At 30.1% G+C, this 17,165-nt stretch overlaps 1 protein-coding gene and 1 pseudogene across 1 annotated transcript; one reads left to right on the top strand and one right to left on the bottom strand.

Moving 5' to 3' along the window:
• Nucleotides 1–1,089: 1,089 nt before the first annotated feature.
• On the top strand, nt 1,090–2,769 carry LOC145846993 (transmembrane protease serine 9-like). The gene has a single exon (XM_082953479.1). It carries the CDS (start codon nt 1,090–1,092, stop codon nt 2,767–2,769), a length of 1,680 nt encoding a protein of 559 aa, XP_082809605.1.
• A 4,926-nt stretch (nt 2,770–7,695) lies between these two features.
• LOC145846992 (protein DD3-3-like) lies at nt 7,696–14,108 on the bottom strand (annotated as a pseudogene).
• Nucleotides 14,109–17,165: the final 3,057 nt, after the last annotated feature.

Below are 17,165 nucleotides of genomic sequence, written 5' to 3'. Positions count from 1 at the left end.
CAATAAGATTAAATTTTTTTTTACTAATTTTATTTTTCAACACAATTTTTTTTTTAATTTTTATTTCCACGACAACTTCAAATATCTTCGAATCACTTTTGTAGGTGCTTACAACTTACAAAGCATCTAGGAATTTTAACAATAACAATATAAAATACTCAATTGGATGGAAAGTAGTAAAATCATTGGAAATAAAAATAAAAATTCGTTAATGCATTATAATATACACATTTTCAGTTTTAAATTTTTATCGTTTTTTATAAAAATTATATTATTATTAGTTTATATTTTCATGGTTGCATTTAACTAAAATTTTCTGATTTTTCTGTTTTAAAATTAAATTTAGCATTCCAAAAACAACCCATCTAATATTCTTTCCAAAACAAAAATTTTTCATAAAAAGCCATTTTATTTTCGATAACAACATAACCAACTTAAGCATATCAAAAATTTTTAGAACTCAAAGTATGTTTTTTAATGTTTACTCCTATTACTTTTTTTAACAATAATACTTTATAACTTTCATGTATTAATTTCCGTTCAAAGTTTCATGTCTAATTAAGTTCCAACTCTATAACTTTTAACTTTATAATGTTTTTTTTTTGAATTCGTTTAATTTCAATTCCCTACTTTATACTATAGTGTAATTGTTTGTCTTAACCTGTTTACAGTTTATTGTTTAATTAAACTTTTAAAGGGTTTGTAACATTAATAATTTTTTAATATTTTTAATTCTCAACATATAACTTAAATCTTATATATTTTATATTATTTGCAAGTACTACTAGTATTTTAGAGAGATTTACAATTTTAAATTCCGCTTTGCGGTGAAACAAAGTAATTGTGTTTCTTAAAATAATAAAATTTTAATTTTCAATCTACTTCTTGGATAGATTACTCTGTAAAATTTGTTTTTAACTCAATAGTTAAAGCATTTTAGTTGCCTAGCTAAGGCTTAAGGTAAAAAATATGTATAAAAATTGTTCTGTATGTTCAATTTTAAAATTTTACAAAACTTTTTGATTGTTACGTAGTTAATTAATTTAAAAAAAAACAAAATTTACTTTTTCCAAGATTATCATAAGAGACATGGGTTGGAAGTACAAACTGAGTTGCTTATTTCTGTTAATATTTCTAAGCTGTGTTCACTCGCAAGTCAAGAACGGGCGCGACGCGCGGGAAGAAGAAATTCCCTACCAAGTGTCCATAAATTACCTGGAAGGCGAGGACTTGGACGATGACCCGGAATTTGTCAACGTCTTCGAAGAGAAAGACCACCTGTGCGGCGGCTTCTTGCTGAACAAGCGCTGGGTGATAAGCGCGGGGCACTGCTTCCTTGACGCGGAAAAAATAATTGACGTGCTTGAAGTGCACGCGGGAAGCTTGGACAAGAAGGGCGGTCAATCCGCCACTTCGAGAGACTTCTACCCGCACGAGAGTTACCGCGAAGGCCACGAAAACTGGGCGGAAACGAGGCACGACGTAGGCTTGCTGCACCTAGAAGACGAAATACGCTACGGCAACGGGGTTTGGCCGGCCGTTCTCTCTCACTTTTCAAACGACCCGAAGGAAAATTGGAACTGCCGAGTATCGGGATGGGGAACGTGGCGTCAAACGTATGATGAAATTAACGGAATAACGTATGATGAGTTGCCAGAAATTTTGCAGGTCGGCGAAGATATGACAGTCATTAACGACAATAACTGCGGTGTGTACAACGGTCTCAACGATGAAAACTACGAACACATGTTCTGCTTCGCCGACACGCGCCAACACGACAATCCTCGCGATGTTCAAAGCTCTTGTAAAGGTGACTCGGGAGGTCCAGTGGTTTGCAGGGAATCACAGCAAGCTCAGTTCGGTTTCGTCGTGCACGGAGTTATTGCTTGTGGGTGCGATTTTGAGAGAACGGGCAGAGTTGAGTTCCCGTGCATGGCAACGAAGCCATCCGCTCACATTGAATGGATCGATGAGAAAGTGCGATCGAAGACGCCCAACTTGATTGTGAAGCAGCAAGGGTCGGACGCAAGAAGAGAAGACGCTCCCTACCACGTTTCAATTTCAGCTCAGTATAGAAACACAGGACCATATCAAATAGTCTGCCAAGGCGCTATTCTGAGCAAAAGGTGGATTCTAACTGCAGCAAGTTGTGTAGATAGCATTGATCAGTTGCAGCATAATGAAAATCCGGTAAGCTTAATGGTCGAAGCTGGCTTACACGAAGGACACAGCAGACAAACAGAATTCACAAACACGTGGTTTCAACATAAAGATTACAAAGTTGACGACAAGTATGATAAACACAACGTTGCGTTGATATTCCTTAAAAATGACCTTAACTTTGAAACTGATTTTGTTAAGCCGATAAATATTATTACGCAAAATCATGCAACCGACTGCAAATTATTTGGATGGGAATATAATTATGAAACTAACCCTAATGCTTATGAAAATCCATTGCAAGTAAGGCAAGTAGAAATCTTAGATAACAAAAGATGCAGCTCTCCGATGTTAAAACCAATAGCTTTGCAGTTGTTTTATCGTCATCAGGTTTGCACCCAACAGGAGCGTGGCAGACCCACCATTAGTGTTGAGGCGGGAACAGCTTTGATTTGCGAGCAAGGTGAAGACTATAGAGTTTTCGGAGTCGCGTCTTTCGGTGGATACTGGGAACGTGTTGGAGGTGGTGCAGGACCAAAAGTTTTCACGAGAATGGCAGAGAATCTGTATTGGATTATGAGCAAGCAAAAAGAGATTGAAAAACGTTAAAGATACAATATTTTTAATGTTCGATGTGTATTGATGTAATGCAGAAACTATTTTATGTACATATGTGTTTTAATAAAGTTTTTGAACTGTAAAAATATTATTTAGTTATTGCCTACAAGATTAACTTCACAAAAAAAAAATAAATTAAAGTTTAGATGCACTTAAAAACATAAAAACGATGTCAAGATTTTTTAACTACTTACAAAGTATTATTTCACTAAAATTTGATATTGATAAGAGTCTTATTAATACAAAATAGATTTAGAAGAAATCTTGATATTTTCAGCGCTATTATTTTTTAATTATGAAAACATTTATAACTATTATAGATTCAAAACTATAAAAAAATACTTACAGTCCGTTTAATTAAATTATAAAACAAAAACGTAAATTACTGTTTATCATATATTTTATAAATTTTAAATTTTTTACGTTCTATAAGCTGTAAAAAAATTCGAAAAAATTAGTGATGTATCGGACCCACAATTTCGGGTCCGGCCGGACCCGGATCCGGACTTTTTTTTCAAATCAGAATTCGGCCGGAACCGGATCCGGACTTTTTTTTAAATTAGAATCCGGCCGGAACCGGATTCGGACTTTTTTTTCAAATTAGAATCCGGCCGGATCCGGATATAAGACAAAAATAGCAATATCCGGCCGGACCCCGACCCGGATAGTTGGTCCGGTACATCACTAGTATAAACTAGCCTGAGTCATAGTGAGGTTTTTAAAAAATGAAAAAAAAAGAACTTTAATCTAATAATAAGTAGAACAGCTAGCCACAAGGTTTACAAATTTAGGTGTTATTTACAATTAAAAATATGAAATCAAGTTCTTGAACAAAATACACTAGAAAATTAAAATATATTGAAAACTGGATCAGCTCAAACTCATTCAAAATCTAAAAGAAAACTAGCCTGAGTTTTTATAAAAAACTAAACTAGCCTGAGGCAGTCCAAGATTTTCTAAAATTCCAAAAAATTTTCAAACTAGCAGGGTTGCCACTGTTTAAGTCAATAAAACTTGCTAAAGTGAGTATAAACAAGCCTGAGTCAGAATGAGGTTTTTAAAAACTGAAAAAATTCCTTTAATCTAATAATAAGTAGAACAGCTAGCAAAGGTTGACAATTTGGTAGTAAAGTTGTGGACTGATTGTAGTACACTTAACTTATTAGTTCTACCCATCATAATTAAATCCTACCTTATTTAATTAATATCTAACAAATACTTAATATCTAACTGAGACTACTTTCTATAATCAGACACGACAGTTTTGAGTGGTGAATCTTTTATATAAAACACAACAAGAAATACTAGCATATACAAAATTATTAATTTCTTTGGTAACACTTTAAAAACTGGAAGCTAATTAAATCTATATCAAAAGAATTAAAACAATATACTGAAAGTTAAATAAAACTTTTAGTAAACAAGAAACTGTAGAATTTTTAATAAACTAATAAACTATAAACTGGCTTAAATATTTAAACAATTAAACACCAGTAGAAATATTCTTTTTTAAAACAAAACACTACTTACAATAAGCATTCACAAAAAGTTCAAGATATTTTGTTGCTTCAAGCTGCACACTAAACTACATAACTGCCCCGAATCCGGACTTTTTTTATCAAATTAGAATCCGGCCGGAACCGGATCCAGACTTTTTTTTCAATTTAGAATTAGAATCTGGCCGGAACCGGATCCGGACTTTTTTTTTCAAATTAGAATCCGGCCGGATCCGAATACCAGACAAAAATGGCAATATCCGGTCGGACTCGGACCCGGATAGTGAGTCCGGTACATCACTAGAAAAAATACGCTTAAAAAAATAGATGCTTACGATAAGATAATTATGGATATGTCTAAAAAATATTTTTTCTTTTATTCTTTCAGCATCATAAAACCATTCTACTAAACCTTTGATTTATTATTGCAAAAAACAATATTGAGGTTGTTATTTTACTTAATTTTATTTGTTTGGTTTTTAATTTCGAGTTTTGTATTTTGTCAAAAAAAAAGTTAAATCAAAACATTGGCGTTTATTAAACCAGGATCAGTTATAAGAAGAACCTCAAAATAAAAACAAACAATGGTCTAAATGTATAATCAATGATAGCAGTTGTTAAAAAATTAGACTCCTTAAATATTTTAGATATAAAAAGTTCAAAACGAGTTTTATACTGACAATTAAAATATTAAACAAAAACTTTGTGATAAAACTATTTATTAAAGGAAACATTATAGAGTTAACAACCAAAAGCGTCACAACTTTTATATCTGATCATTGAGCTCACATTGTTCAGACTATTGTTAAACTTAGCTCTAAGTAAATAACTCAATTATCAAACTAAACTAAAATACACAACAGTGTTCAAATTTTGTGAGTTTCTTTTCTTTTAGTAAATTTAATCTACTTAAACTACATAATAAAAAGTTAGTAGATTACTTAATTTTAATTCTTGAACGCTTTAGGCTTTTAAAACTAAACTCAAACCTTACATAATTTAAAGCCGCACATCAACATGATACGAGTTAACTTAAAGTAGTTATAATTTTTCAACCAGCCAAGTAAATTAAACATTTTAAAACTGTACAATGTTTGATTAAAAAAAGTAAATGCTAAGACTTGAATAGTTTTTATTGAACAAATTTTCCAACATTTATATTTTAAAATTAACATGAAAAATTATTATTTCCTAAATCATATTTTCTTTAACACCAGCAAAACAGTTTTGAATAAAATTAATAGTAAAAGTGATAATCATAATTCGTATAATAATCAATAACTATAAAACTTAAAACAAATTAATAATAACGATGTATTTTTTAAATAACAATTGTCACTTAAGCTAACGCCAACTTATTACCAACTTTAAATGTTAAATATAATTTGGGTTTATTTTTTTAGTCACTGAAATGGTCATAGCCTGCTTAACCCCCTATTCAGGCAACTTTGTTAATGAAAGTAATATACTGAAAATGTATTTTATTGTATACTTGCGTAAATATTTTAATTGCAAATACCATATTACTAAATGACTAAGGTTTTTTATGGTAAAAACAAATGACCAAAATGAAAAAAAAACTCGGTAACTTAGTTTCTGTAAAAGAGCTATACAATATACTAGTCAAACTTCATTAATCAAAGTTATTTTCTATCAGTTTATAGATAACAAAAATAAGCTCAAAAATTATTCCAAGAACTTGGTTTTAATAAAACCATTCGAATATCCAGTCATACACCACGGTCACAGTTAAACGGTTTGTACTTTACTCTTTATTAAGTTTCTACGTTTATATGATTAATTGTTTGTTAGATATTAAAAAAAAGAGTTTTAATGCATAATCAAAACATTTGAAAAAAAATTTGAGATATTTCCTAGAAAAAAGGCATTTGTTAAGATTAAAAAAGACATTCATTAATAAGTATTTAAAATACAATTATTGGTCTTCCCCTTAAATTGTAGCTTAGATGTGTTACATTAGTATTTTAGTAGATGTAATGTTGTACAATTATTTTTTTATGTCAGTCTTACTATAAATTAAAATATCTTAAGTTTAATTGTTCAATATATTCGTTTTTACTGTGCTCTTAATCTTGATTCTCTTAGTTTGGGAAATTATGTTAAAAATATAATACATTTTGACTTAAAAAAACTTATTATTACACTTCGGGCCTTATAAAAAAGAAATATATTATAAAAGTATGTTAAAATCATTTTTAGGTAATTTAAAAAAAAATCTTCAATTTATATTAATTGACTTATGAATAATGATGGAATTATAGTTGTAAGCATGGAAATAAATAAAACTTTTCCGTTTTTTTTTTCAATTTTTAAACTAATTTACAGTACAACCAATGATGCTATAAAACCAAAGTCGATAATACCACACATTATGAAAATTTAATTAGTTTATTATTGACTTAGTTCAGTATAACTTTAATTATATCTTATTTTTTAATTTTATCATATGTTTATTTTAATTTTTACACGTTTAAGAGTGTCACTTTTACACATTCAATTAATTTAAACGGTTGACATATTTATCAGGGTTTAGTTTTCCACTCAAGTTTTCCATTTTTCCATAGATATTTTTGCATCGATTTCTATTTTTTACGATATCCCAAAGTTTTATTCATTAAAACAAACTTAATTGTTTAGTTTAATACTTTGATACTTTAGCCCAACAAAAAACCTTTATTTCTAACTTTAGTATTTTACTCTATAGTCTTAAAAACTTATATTCTTACATAAAATTTGCACTTATGAGTATGCTTCATAACCCAAAACCTAAATTATAGTTCAAAATATTTTCATTACAAGTAACTATATTATCTCAACACTAAATTTGTTTTAATTTTATTGATCAGTAATGTGTTAAAAAGTAAGCATGGTCTCAAACGACAGCCTAAAAGCGATTTTCTTAATAAATTTGTCATAATACTTTGCGTAAAAGTAATGAGTTGTAAAAATTTCACGTCTAGTTTAAAAGTTTTTCTCCATAAAAATTAAGATTATTTTTAATTTACAAAATCAAAGCTGTAAAAATTTATTTTTGTACTAAACGCTATTCTTTGTTTATAAAAGTCTAGTTTTTTTAAAGATCATTATTCTTATTAAATATTATAAACTGTTTTTAGTATTCTATTATTTCTTATTATGAAACTGATCATTTTCATAATTCATAGTAACGAGTATAAAAGTAGTTTGTTTAGTATAGCATTAAACACAGAAAATTTAAAGCTTTTAAGAAACGATTTAAAAAAAACTGTAACAAGATATACTGAAATAACTATTCACTTTAAAGCATTAACTCAATTTATGGTAGCAAAAATGAGAGAAAGATTTTAAGCATAGTTGTAAATCTTTATTTTCTAGCAATAAACTATTTAATAAGTAAGACCGAGTTTTTAAATAATGTTATTTATTTCTTCATAACAAGCATCACCCCCTTTTGACTTCTGTTAGTGAACTGGTTGTTTCTGGTGCACATAAAATGGTAGGTTCCCGCATTCAGGGACACAACCAACCCTGAAAACGAAGGGGTGGCATTTTGAAGAACCAACTTCTGCTGCCGACAGACTTTTCCTCACAGTCAGCTGCTTTTTTGCAACTGCAAATTTTTATTCAGGGTTATGTCACTGGTTGAACTTTATACAGTTAAATAAAATTTTGCTCTATTTTTGTTGATAAAACTAATGTCATATACTGTTTGCAGTATTTATAGCGAGTAGTTTCGTTTATAGTTGAAAACTAAACAAATTTAACGCGACTCACTGATAATGTCCCGAAGAAGCGAGCTGGATCGCGATGCTTTCTGCATCATCCTCATCGTAACTACTCCAATAAACTTTCATATCTGATAAAAACATATAATAATAACAATAAAAAAAACAGATACTAGTTTCATGAGTTGTAATAAACACGTAGTGGATTTATTTTAGATTAAGTACTCATAAAATTTAGAGCCATAGCATTTAAGTAACGTTTTGTTTTGAACGCGACTTGAAATAAATTTAGTGTGCACTTTTAGTGAAGTCAGAAGATTCGTAGGGTATCGGGAAGTTTTCGTTGGGGGCGAGTATTTGCACCATGTTGTGTCGGTCGGTACCGGCTGTCCCTGGCCAGCACTCCCCCCTTTTCCATCGCTACCGTTATCGTCTGTTAAAAAAAATTTTAGTTTATAAGTTAGAACTTGTGTAATGGCGTCATATATTTTTAATTATCTGATTAGCTGAGCGCCACAATTGTTATTTCTTAGCAGCACATTGCCTTAATAAAGACAGATTATGTTGAATCAGATGCAAACTAATCTACAAAAAAGCTTTGAAAAAAACAGGCAATATTTGAGTTTAGTTTTACTTCACAAATCTCCGAAGCACTTTGAGTTGCAACAAATTTTAAAGGTAGTTTAACAAACATATATAAAACTTAAGGTACTCCACAAACGCTCGTAAACATAAACAAAAAGATCAACAACATAATCAATTTATATTTTAAAACTTGTGTAATGGCGTCATATATTTAACAAACATATATAAAACTTAAGGTACTCCACAAACGCTTGTAAACATAAACAAAAAGATCCTTCAAAATTTAGCGAACTTACTGTTGTCGTGAGTGTTGGAACCGGTCCACTGTATGTGGATCAAGTCGTCGGTCGAGTAAGTCCTCCTCGTCGGGGTGAAGTCGTACTCAACTCCGGGAAAAGTCTTCACGCCGTTTCCCCTCTTCCCTCGCACGTTCACGTTTTTTATCACTTTGTCGTCTGGAATTCCTTAATTAAAATCACTTTAATCAAATAATGTGCTGTTTAACTGTTTTTTTAGTTTATTAGAGTTTAAAAAAAAATATTTTGGCGTGTTTAATAGCCACTCAGTTAATAAATATGTACGTTTTTTTGTTCGTTAAATTATATTTACGACTGCAAGAGTGAAATATTGTTGTTTTACTATCGAGAAGCTAAGAGCTTAATATTAGTTTATACGTTTAAGTTTAACAATATTTTCTTAATTTGATTTTAGATACTACTTTCTATTTTTATGTACTACTTTGTACTCCAACTATGTTAAAAAATCAACAAAAAACAATTAGTTTGAAACTCACCGCTTGTTCGCTTTCTGATGATGAACACGTGGCTCCTGTCCTGAAACGTCCTGCCGGTCTGCTGCGTGTTGAGGGCAATTTGCAACTCCACTCCCTCCCCCACGTCGACCTTCTTGTTGTTCTCTATGACGTCATCGTTGTCGCTGCAATGTCGAAATTATTACATTCGTTCAACAAACTTATAAATGTTATAAAGTATACTACTTTTTTATTTATTTAAATTTCCTGTTTTTTAGAATTATTTACTTAATTGTGTTTTGTTTAAGCTTTTTTAATTGACATCTGAATTTGTTTGTGACATATAATATTTTTGTTTAGGCAAGGATTGATACTTTTAAATATAATGCTAAAAGGATGTTTTGATAAACTAACCTTGCATCAGTATTCCACGAGTTATAATCGTCAGTTGATATGTTGTACCTGTTATTTAGTTTTTTCTATATTAATTATAATTTGATAATGTCTTACTTTTAATTGTCTTACGATAATGTTTTATTTTTTAAATTCTGTGTTTCATTGAATACTTTATAAAATATTAACCCTGTTAGCTTAAATGATATGTGTTCGCACTTAAAACTGTATCATTGATATTAATAACAATTATATTTCCCGGTACAAATGTTAAATAAAATTGAAACAGTTTTTACTAAACTCAGAATCATATAGTTTTGAGATTAAGCATTTGGTTAGTCTCAATTTTTTTTTTCGATTATAATATATTGCTTTTTTTTTCCGACATAAACTGTATTTTTACCGTTAAATAAATACAGTTTAAAGTATTTAAAACAACAACATTCAATTAAACTCTATGTGTTACTTCGCCATCAAAACACTGTGAAAAGAATTCAGTTAAAACCTGGTTCTGAAGACGCATCTGTGATCTTTTTCATTCATGAAATGAGGAAGCTTCCACACGTAACGGAGCTCCCCTCCCCCTCCCAACTTGTCTGTGTCCCCAAGGTGGTTCACCCGCGAAAAATCCGAAACCTTTATAATTTGAAATGTTCAACCCGACTAGTAGTATTATTAAACATTAAAATGACTAAAAGCGTGTTTTTTTTGATGTCGTATACTTTTGTATCAAGTATGTTTTATTTAAAACATTTTTAAAGAACGAAAAAGTTGAATAATATTTCTTGTTAGATGAAACAATTTAACAACCTTTAATTGAGAAACATTATGTTTTGTTTATCACGTTTGCTTTTGTGAAAACTGTTAGCAGGAAATTCGCTCACGTTTATTCGAGGAAGTAATTTAAATGTAGCTTGCTACGTCATAATAAACTACCTCGCATTCAATGGGCGGTGGTGAAATGAAACATTGCTCTTCGATTTCTTCATACTTGTCAATTTTTTCCGATATTAGCGGCCTTCCCCATTTGTAAACAATTCCAATTGACTTCAATTTCTCGTTGTTGTTTGCTAAGCACTTAAAAACGATCTCTATTGTTGTGCATAAAGTTTCAAGTTAATTTTTTACTGTAAAACTTTGTCGCGCACTTTTAAAATAATGACTAAAACAGTATTTAATTGCTGATAGAACAATCAAGTACTTTAATACGTATATAAATCTTATCAAAACTATAAATTGAAAAATTTAATTAATTACACCGAACTAACTATTATTACAATAAATATAAATATTTGAAAGTTATTCAGCCGGATTTTTCATAAAAAATTTTGAAAGAGACTTACAGAAAAACTAATTTAGTTGAGTACTATTTTGGCAACGAAAAAATTTCTCACCAAAACCAAGAAAAAATAGAAGAGTAAAAAGTTCAAATAAGTTATTACAAGACTCGTAAAAATTTTTGTATGCAAAAACTTCCACCAGTTATTGATACGAACAACTCAAACGTACGTCTTGCTCGTTGTCCTCGTCAGAAAGTTCGTTGTAATTGTGAAAATCTCGCCACTCTCCGCCTTTGTCATCACACGAGTCCGGATGGTTCGCTTCGGAGTAATGCCTGTACCCGCCGTCGGGAAACTTCTCCACACACCTCCCGTACGCTCGACTGTTGAAACTGTTCTCCTTGTAGTACCTGTGAAAGTTTCAAGTAGAAAAGTTATGATCAATAAAAACCGTCGAAAAAATGCTTGAATTGTTTTAGACTCCTAAGAGAAAAATTTTCGATAACAGAATCAAGTTAAACTACATACAGTTTCTTACGACTAAACGTTTATGATTTATTAAAAAAAATACCTACTTAACAGAACAAGCTGATTTGTTAAACTTTTGCAGCATTTTATATAAGCAAGGCACTATGACTAAAACTTAATCAAATTTTAAAATTTTTGAGGTATTTAAACTTTTTAAAACGTAGCAATTTATAACTTCTAAAAAAGACTATGAATAAAATGAGCAAATAAATTCTGCAAACGTGGTGTTTAACTCACAAATCTAAAGTACCTAGCTACTAATTTCAAGCAAACAAGCCCACAAACACTCAAACATCAACAACTTATAACCAAGCAACAAAGAACAACGAACCGGCAGAGGTCGTAGTTTGGGGAAAGTACCGCGATGTCCCTCCACGGGGTGGGGTGCCAGTACGGGAAGTAGTCCCTCTCCTCCGCGCACTCGTACCCCCTCCTCGCGCCTCCGGGGTTCTGCCGCGTGTGGACCGCGCTCTCAACGTTGTCAGCGTTCTTCTGGATGTTTCCTCCCTGAACGGCCAGGAACAATCCTGAAATGTATTTACCTCTAAAAGCATGTGATAGTGTCTACCACGATTTTTAAACTGTACTATACTTGCTTGCGCTAAGAATATTCGTTACTTGTACGTTAGTTATTATTAGCTGAAAATGAAAATTTTAGCGTTTTTTGATTTGAACTAAATAACTTTTACCAATTATAAACTGAAAGTATTTTATATTATATTATTATATTTTATATTATATCGTAGTGTCTACCACGATTTTTAAACTGTACTATACTTGCTCTAAGAACTTTTGTTCAGAGCTTTCTTTAGTTGTACGCTAAGTATTAGTGGCTAAAAAAAAAATTTTAGTGTTTTTTGACTTGAACTAAATAAATTTTAATAACTATAAACTAAAAGTATTTTTAAACCAATCAGCGCAAACCTTTGTTTCTTTTCCTCCAATTACAATCGTCGTACCACCACCAAGGTTCGTGCAACCCTTTGTTTTGCGCGTTGTCAGCCTTTGCATTGTTCTTGCGGGCTTCCGACTGCGCCTTGGTTGTCTCACCTGCGCCGAATTCCTGGTAACTAGGTGTCGTCGTTTCCTTGCCGTTGCGAAATGTTATCAGATCTTGAGCTAAAAAATTTAGTTTTAGTTTTTTAACAGTGCTACAAAATAATTACATTTAAAACTATAGTTTTTAGTGAACTGCTGCACATTGAGGTGTTACTTAAGTTTTCCTGTGGTTCAGTTATAAAATAGTTTTTAAAAAACAGTTTTTGAAAATTATATTAGATAAGTAACTCCTAAGCTTTTTAAAAGCCTTGCACCGAAGAATAAAATTGTGTAACCTTTAGCTTATAAAAAACAGAAGTTTGTAATACTTCTCATTACTGTAGTTTAAAATTATTTGTAGAACAAAACATAATATAACTGGTCACAAACTAACTAAAAACTGCTTTAAGATAAGATAAAGAAAGTTATACACATTTTCGGTTCTAATTATATAGCTAATAAACTTTGTTTTTGAACACTGTAGTTTAAAACGACACGTTTTGAAACACCCACGTGTTAAAGTTTTAGTATATTTTTAACACATTTAAAAACTAAAGTCGTACAATTTTTTAAATATTTCAAAGCATAGAATGTTGAAAAAAAAAACAGGTATTATGAATATTCTTGTAGAACAAATATTAATTTCAAAGTTTCACAATTGTTCAACACATTTCACGGAACAGATCCTTCCTGACGTTGGAGTTGCCGCTGTCACCGCCCTCGTCCTTGTTCTCCTGGCACATGTACTGCAGCACCAGGTTGCAGTTCACCTTCAGCGGTCCGTTTTCGTTGGTGACGTCATGACCGCACCCGTGCTGATTGGTCCACGTCACTTCCAGCTCGCTCCTCCCCTCAACGCCGCTCTCGAAGTAGCGCTGCGGAAAGTTTTGTTTTCTTGAATATTTGGTTTAGCGCTGAAATACTATTCTGTCTACATCGTTATACTACTGTCTATGACGTTTTCAGAGGTTAAAATTAATTTTATTGGCAGATTGCCAAAGTGAAACCCTTAAAAAGATATAATGTTTTCAAATTAATAAACTGTTTTTGAAATGTATGTAGGTATTAAAAATACTTGTAATGCAGTTTGTAACTATTAAATAGCCAATAAAACTATTTTTTTAAATCTCACCATCCGATACTGTTGCTGTTCATTCTGTGAAGCGCCTTGTACAGCGTCTCCTACATTATAACCACCTTTTGCATTGTTCTGTGTTATAGAACTTATTTTTATGAAGCTAAATACTTTTAAAACGAGCAGAAACAAAAGTTTGAGAGAAACGCGAACTTAAACGTATGATGATACCAAAGCTTTAACTTATATTTTTGATTTACAACAAAAAATAACTTAAAACTTAATAAATTGAATTAAAACTTAACAACTTGCCTGAGAATCGAAGAGTCGGTTACCGTTTGCTCTATTCGTTGTTTTCTCGTTCAGTCTGTTGCCGGAACCCCTTGGAAAGTGCAACCATACGTCTGGTTTAACTGACTTGAGCAATATCAAAAGAACAAAATAAGACGATTTGTTCATTATTTGTAAAACTACGTTGAAAAAATAATTTGCAGTTTATTATTCAAGTTCGGTATTTGATTTATAATTTAATATTTTATGATGTTTATTTTAACTAAGGTGAAACTCATTGTGTATACAACGTTTCCTTGTTTTAAAAGCAAAAAACGTAAACTCACAACGTAACTACTTTTGAAAATAACTTAAAATAGATAGCAACACAAAAATAAGAACACATAAACTCAAAAATGTAGACCTTTAGAGTTTAACTATTACTTATATTTTAAATACCAATAGTCTAACGTCATATAGAAAAGTTATACATATAAGTTAATTTTGTTTAAAATATGAATGTTAAACACTGTTTTAAAATAAAAAAAATTAACATTAAAACAGGTTCAGTTTTAGTGAATGAACAAAACAAGTACGAATTTAAATAAATATATATCATTTGCTATTGTTTTTTCCAACTAATTGTTCGAATAATTATTTCCTATAAAAAAAGCACTACTTTCAAGATAGTTAGTTAATTAATAGAGTTGCAACATCAAAAGGTCTTCACAGTATATTAAAAATTGATTTATAAATTTATTTGTTCAATAAGTTTCAAACACAAGTAAATATTTACATTGTATTCTAATTTTGTCGTGTATGACGTTTTAGCTTCCTTGTTAGCTAATCAACAAAAAACAAGCTTACAATTATCAATTCTTCTAAAATATTATACCACCAAAATATTTTATATTTTAGTTTGATAAAGATGTTAAGAATATTTGGGAATTTACATTACACTATCATGTTATTGTAAACAAATTAAGTGTGTATCAGTTGTACCTGTTGAAAAGTTGGAAGTATATTTGATAAACGGTGATCTAAATCGACACGTCATAATAGTAGATAGAAACTTATTTTAGCTTATAATTTTGATCTATTATTAATGTCCTATTTAAGCTGTTAACGGTTAAGTAAAATAACTATATAAGTTTGTTAAAAAACTTATAATGGTCTGAAAAAATGTAAAAACAAAATTAAATGTAATCACGTGAACTTAAGATAAAACATGTTAGATTTTAACTTCATAATTTTAATAGAGTTCGTAGCTATAAACTATTTCAGTACAAATTTTTCTTTGTAAAGAGCATTTTGTGAAACTATTTTATGAAACTATTTTGGTTTTAAACCATTACTAACAGTTAGCCAGGTAAATGATTACTAGCAATAAAATTAACTCAATCTTATTTAATAAATGTCCAAGCGTTTAACGGAAAATTTTAATTTATAAAACAAAATAGTTGCCTTAGTTTAACGAAAGTCATAAACTTTTTACATTAGTTTTTGATTAGTTTTTTACACCTTTTTTTTAACTTTATAAAAAGTTAAAAACCTAATTTTTGTTTTTTTTAGGTTAATAGGCAAGCTTGATTTCAATAGATTATATATCTCCTATGAATTTTGTTTTAATAAGACTACTTTTGAATAAAATTTATTGTAAACATGTCTAGTATTATACCTATAACACAGGGTTTCCCAAAGTGGGCGATATCGCCCCCTGGGGGCGATTTTAGTATTTCGGGGGGCGATAATTAGTAAGGGGGCGAAAGGGTGGGCGATAACTAGTAAGGGGGCGAAAGGGGGGCGATTTTAAAATTTTTGGTTGTCATAAAATTTTTACTTTTTATTTTGCTATTTTACTAATTTTAGCTTGCTATTAAACATTTGACCCTGTGGTAAAACTTAAACAAAAAAGTTTATTGTGTTTATGTAAAATATAGAGAAAAAATCAAGTACTTATGACTCCTACTTTTAAGTTAATTACGTATTTTCAATTATATATTTTCTTATTTAACACTTACATAGATCATAGACGATCGGAATTATTTTCACTATTTTTTAACGTTACATATATGTTACTTAGGATCATAAATGGTTTGTAAAAATATATATTTTCTATTATTAACTATCATCTCATGATATCTTCAATTATTTTTTGAAAAGTCACTAAACTAGACTAAGAAATAAAACTATTCAGGGTTGTCAATTTACCTAGAAAAACCTGGAATTTGACAATTTAGGCAAAAACATTTTTTTTAATCTAGAATTTTTAACAATTTCGACATATTAAGTAGTAAAATTTCGATTTGACACAAAAAGCTATCATATAGATAAAAATATGCATCTCTTCGTGGCAGATCGTTTTGAAGTAAACGACTCACAGGAAACCTTCTCCGACTTACAAACTGACCTTGAACTTAAAGTAATTTTTTCCAAAGAACGAAATGAAAGGTTTTGGACTCAATAAAAACTAAGGCAAAAGTATCCAATCATTTGAGAGGAATTTAGATTGTTGTGTATAGTTTTTCCTTCTTTCTATGTTGTTGAGAAAGCTTTTAGTTTAGTTATCAACATCTTGAGCAAAATATTTAATCTAGATATCTTTAAAGGTGGTGACTTGAGGCTTTATTTGACTGATTTAGAATCAGATTAGAAAAACTTGCAAGCATTCATGAACCTCATCATTCGCATTATATTAGAATTCAGTAACAGACATTATTTTATTAAAGTTTTTTTTTATTTATTTGATCTTTTAAAATACTTCTTGTTTAACCTGGTTTGTATTATATTTAAGTAGTCTTTTTATATTAAAAATTCTTTAAAGTTATTTATTCTATAACAGGTTTGCATAATGCCTAATAAATATTAATTACGGTAGACTTCCTCTTGATTTCGCACTTTTTACCCAAAAAAGTGCAAACTTATTCTTTCTTAAATTTAACTTAAATAAAGTCTATTACTAACTAAGTACTAATAAAACAAAAAATACACAATATTTAATAGCTTATCTTATCTTTTTTTTTTATGAATATTTGTTTTATGTTTTAGTTGATTTCATGTTTATTCATAACGTTATTGCATATAACATATTCAAATTTCTCATTTTGTAAAAAAATGGCAATAATTTTTGAGTTTAAACTTTTTTATTTTGTTCAAAGTGCGAATTGAAGAGGAATATTATAGGCTAACAACTAGAGAAAAAATAAAATTAAACAGTATTAAATAAGCAATCAAAAGACTGCTACA

The sequence above is a fragment of the Thalia democratica genome, unplaced genomic scaffold (assembly GCF_965202585.1).
Source record: "Thalia democratica unplaced genomic scaffold, ktThaDemo2.hap1.1 HAP1_SCAFFOLD_761, whole genome shotgun sequence".
NCBI classification, from domain to species: Eukaryota; Metazoa; Chordata; class Thaliacea; order Salpida; family Salpidae; genus Thalia; species Thalia democratica.
Note: the sequence above shows the minus strand (reverse complement) of the source record. Positions and strands in the feature narration are given on the sequence as shown.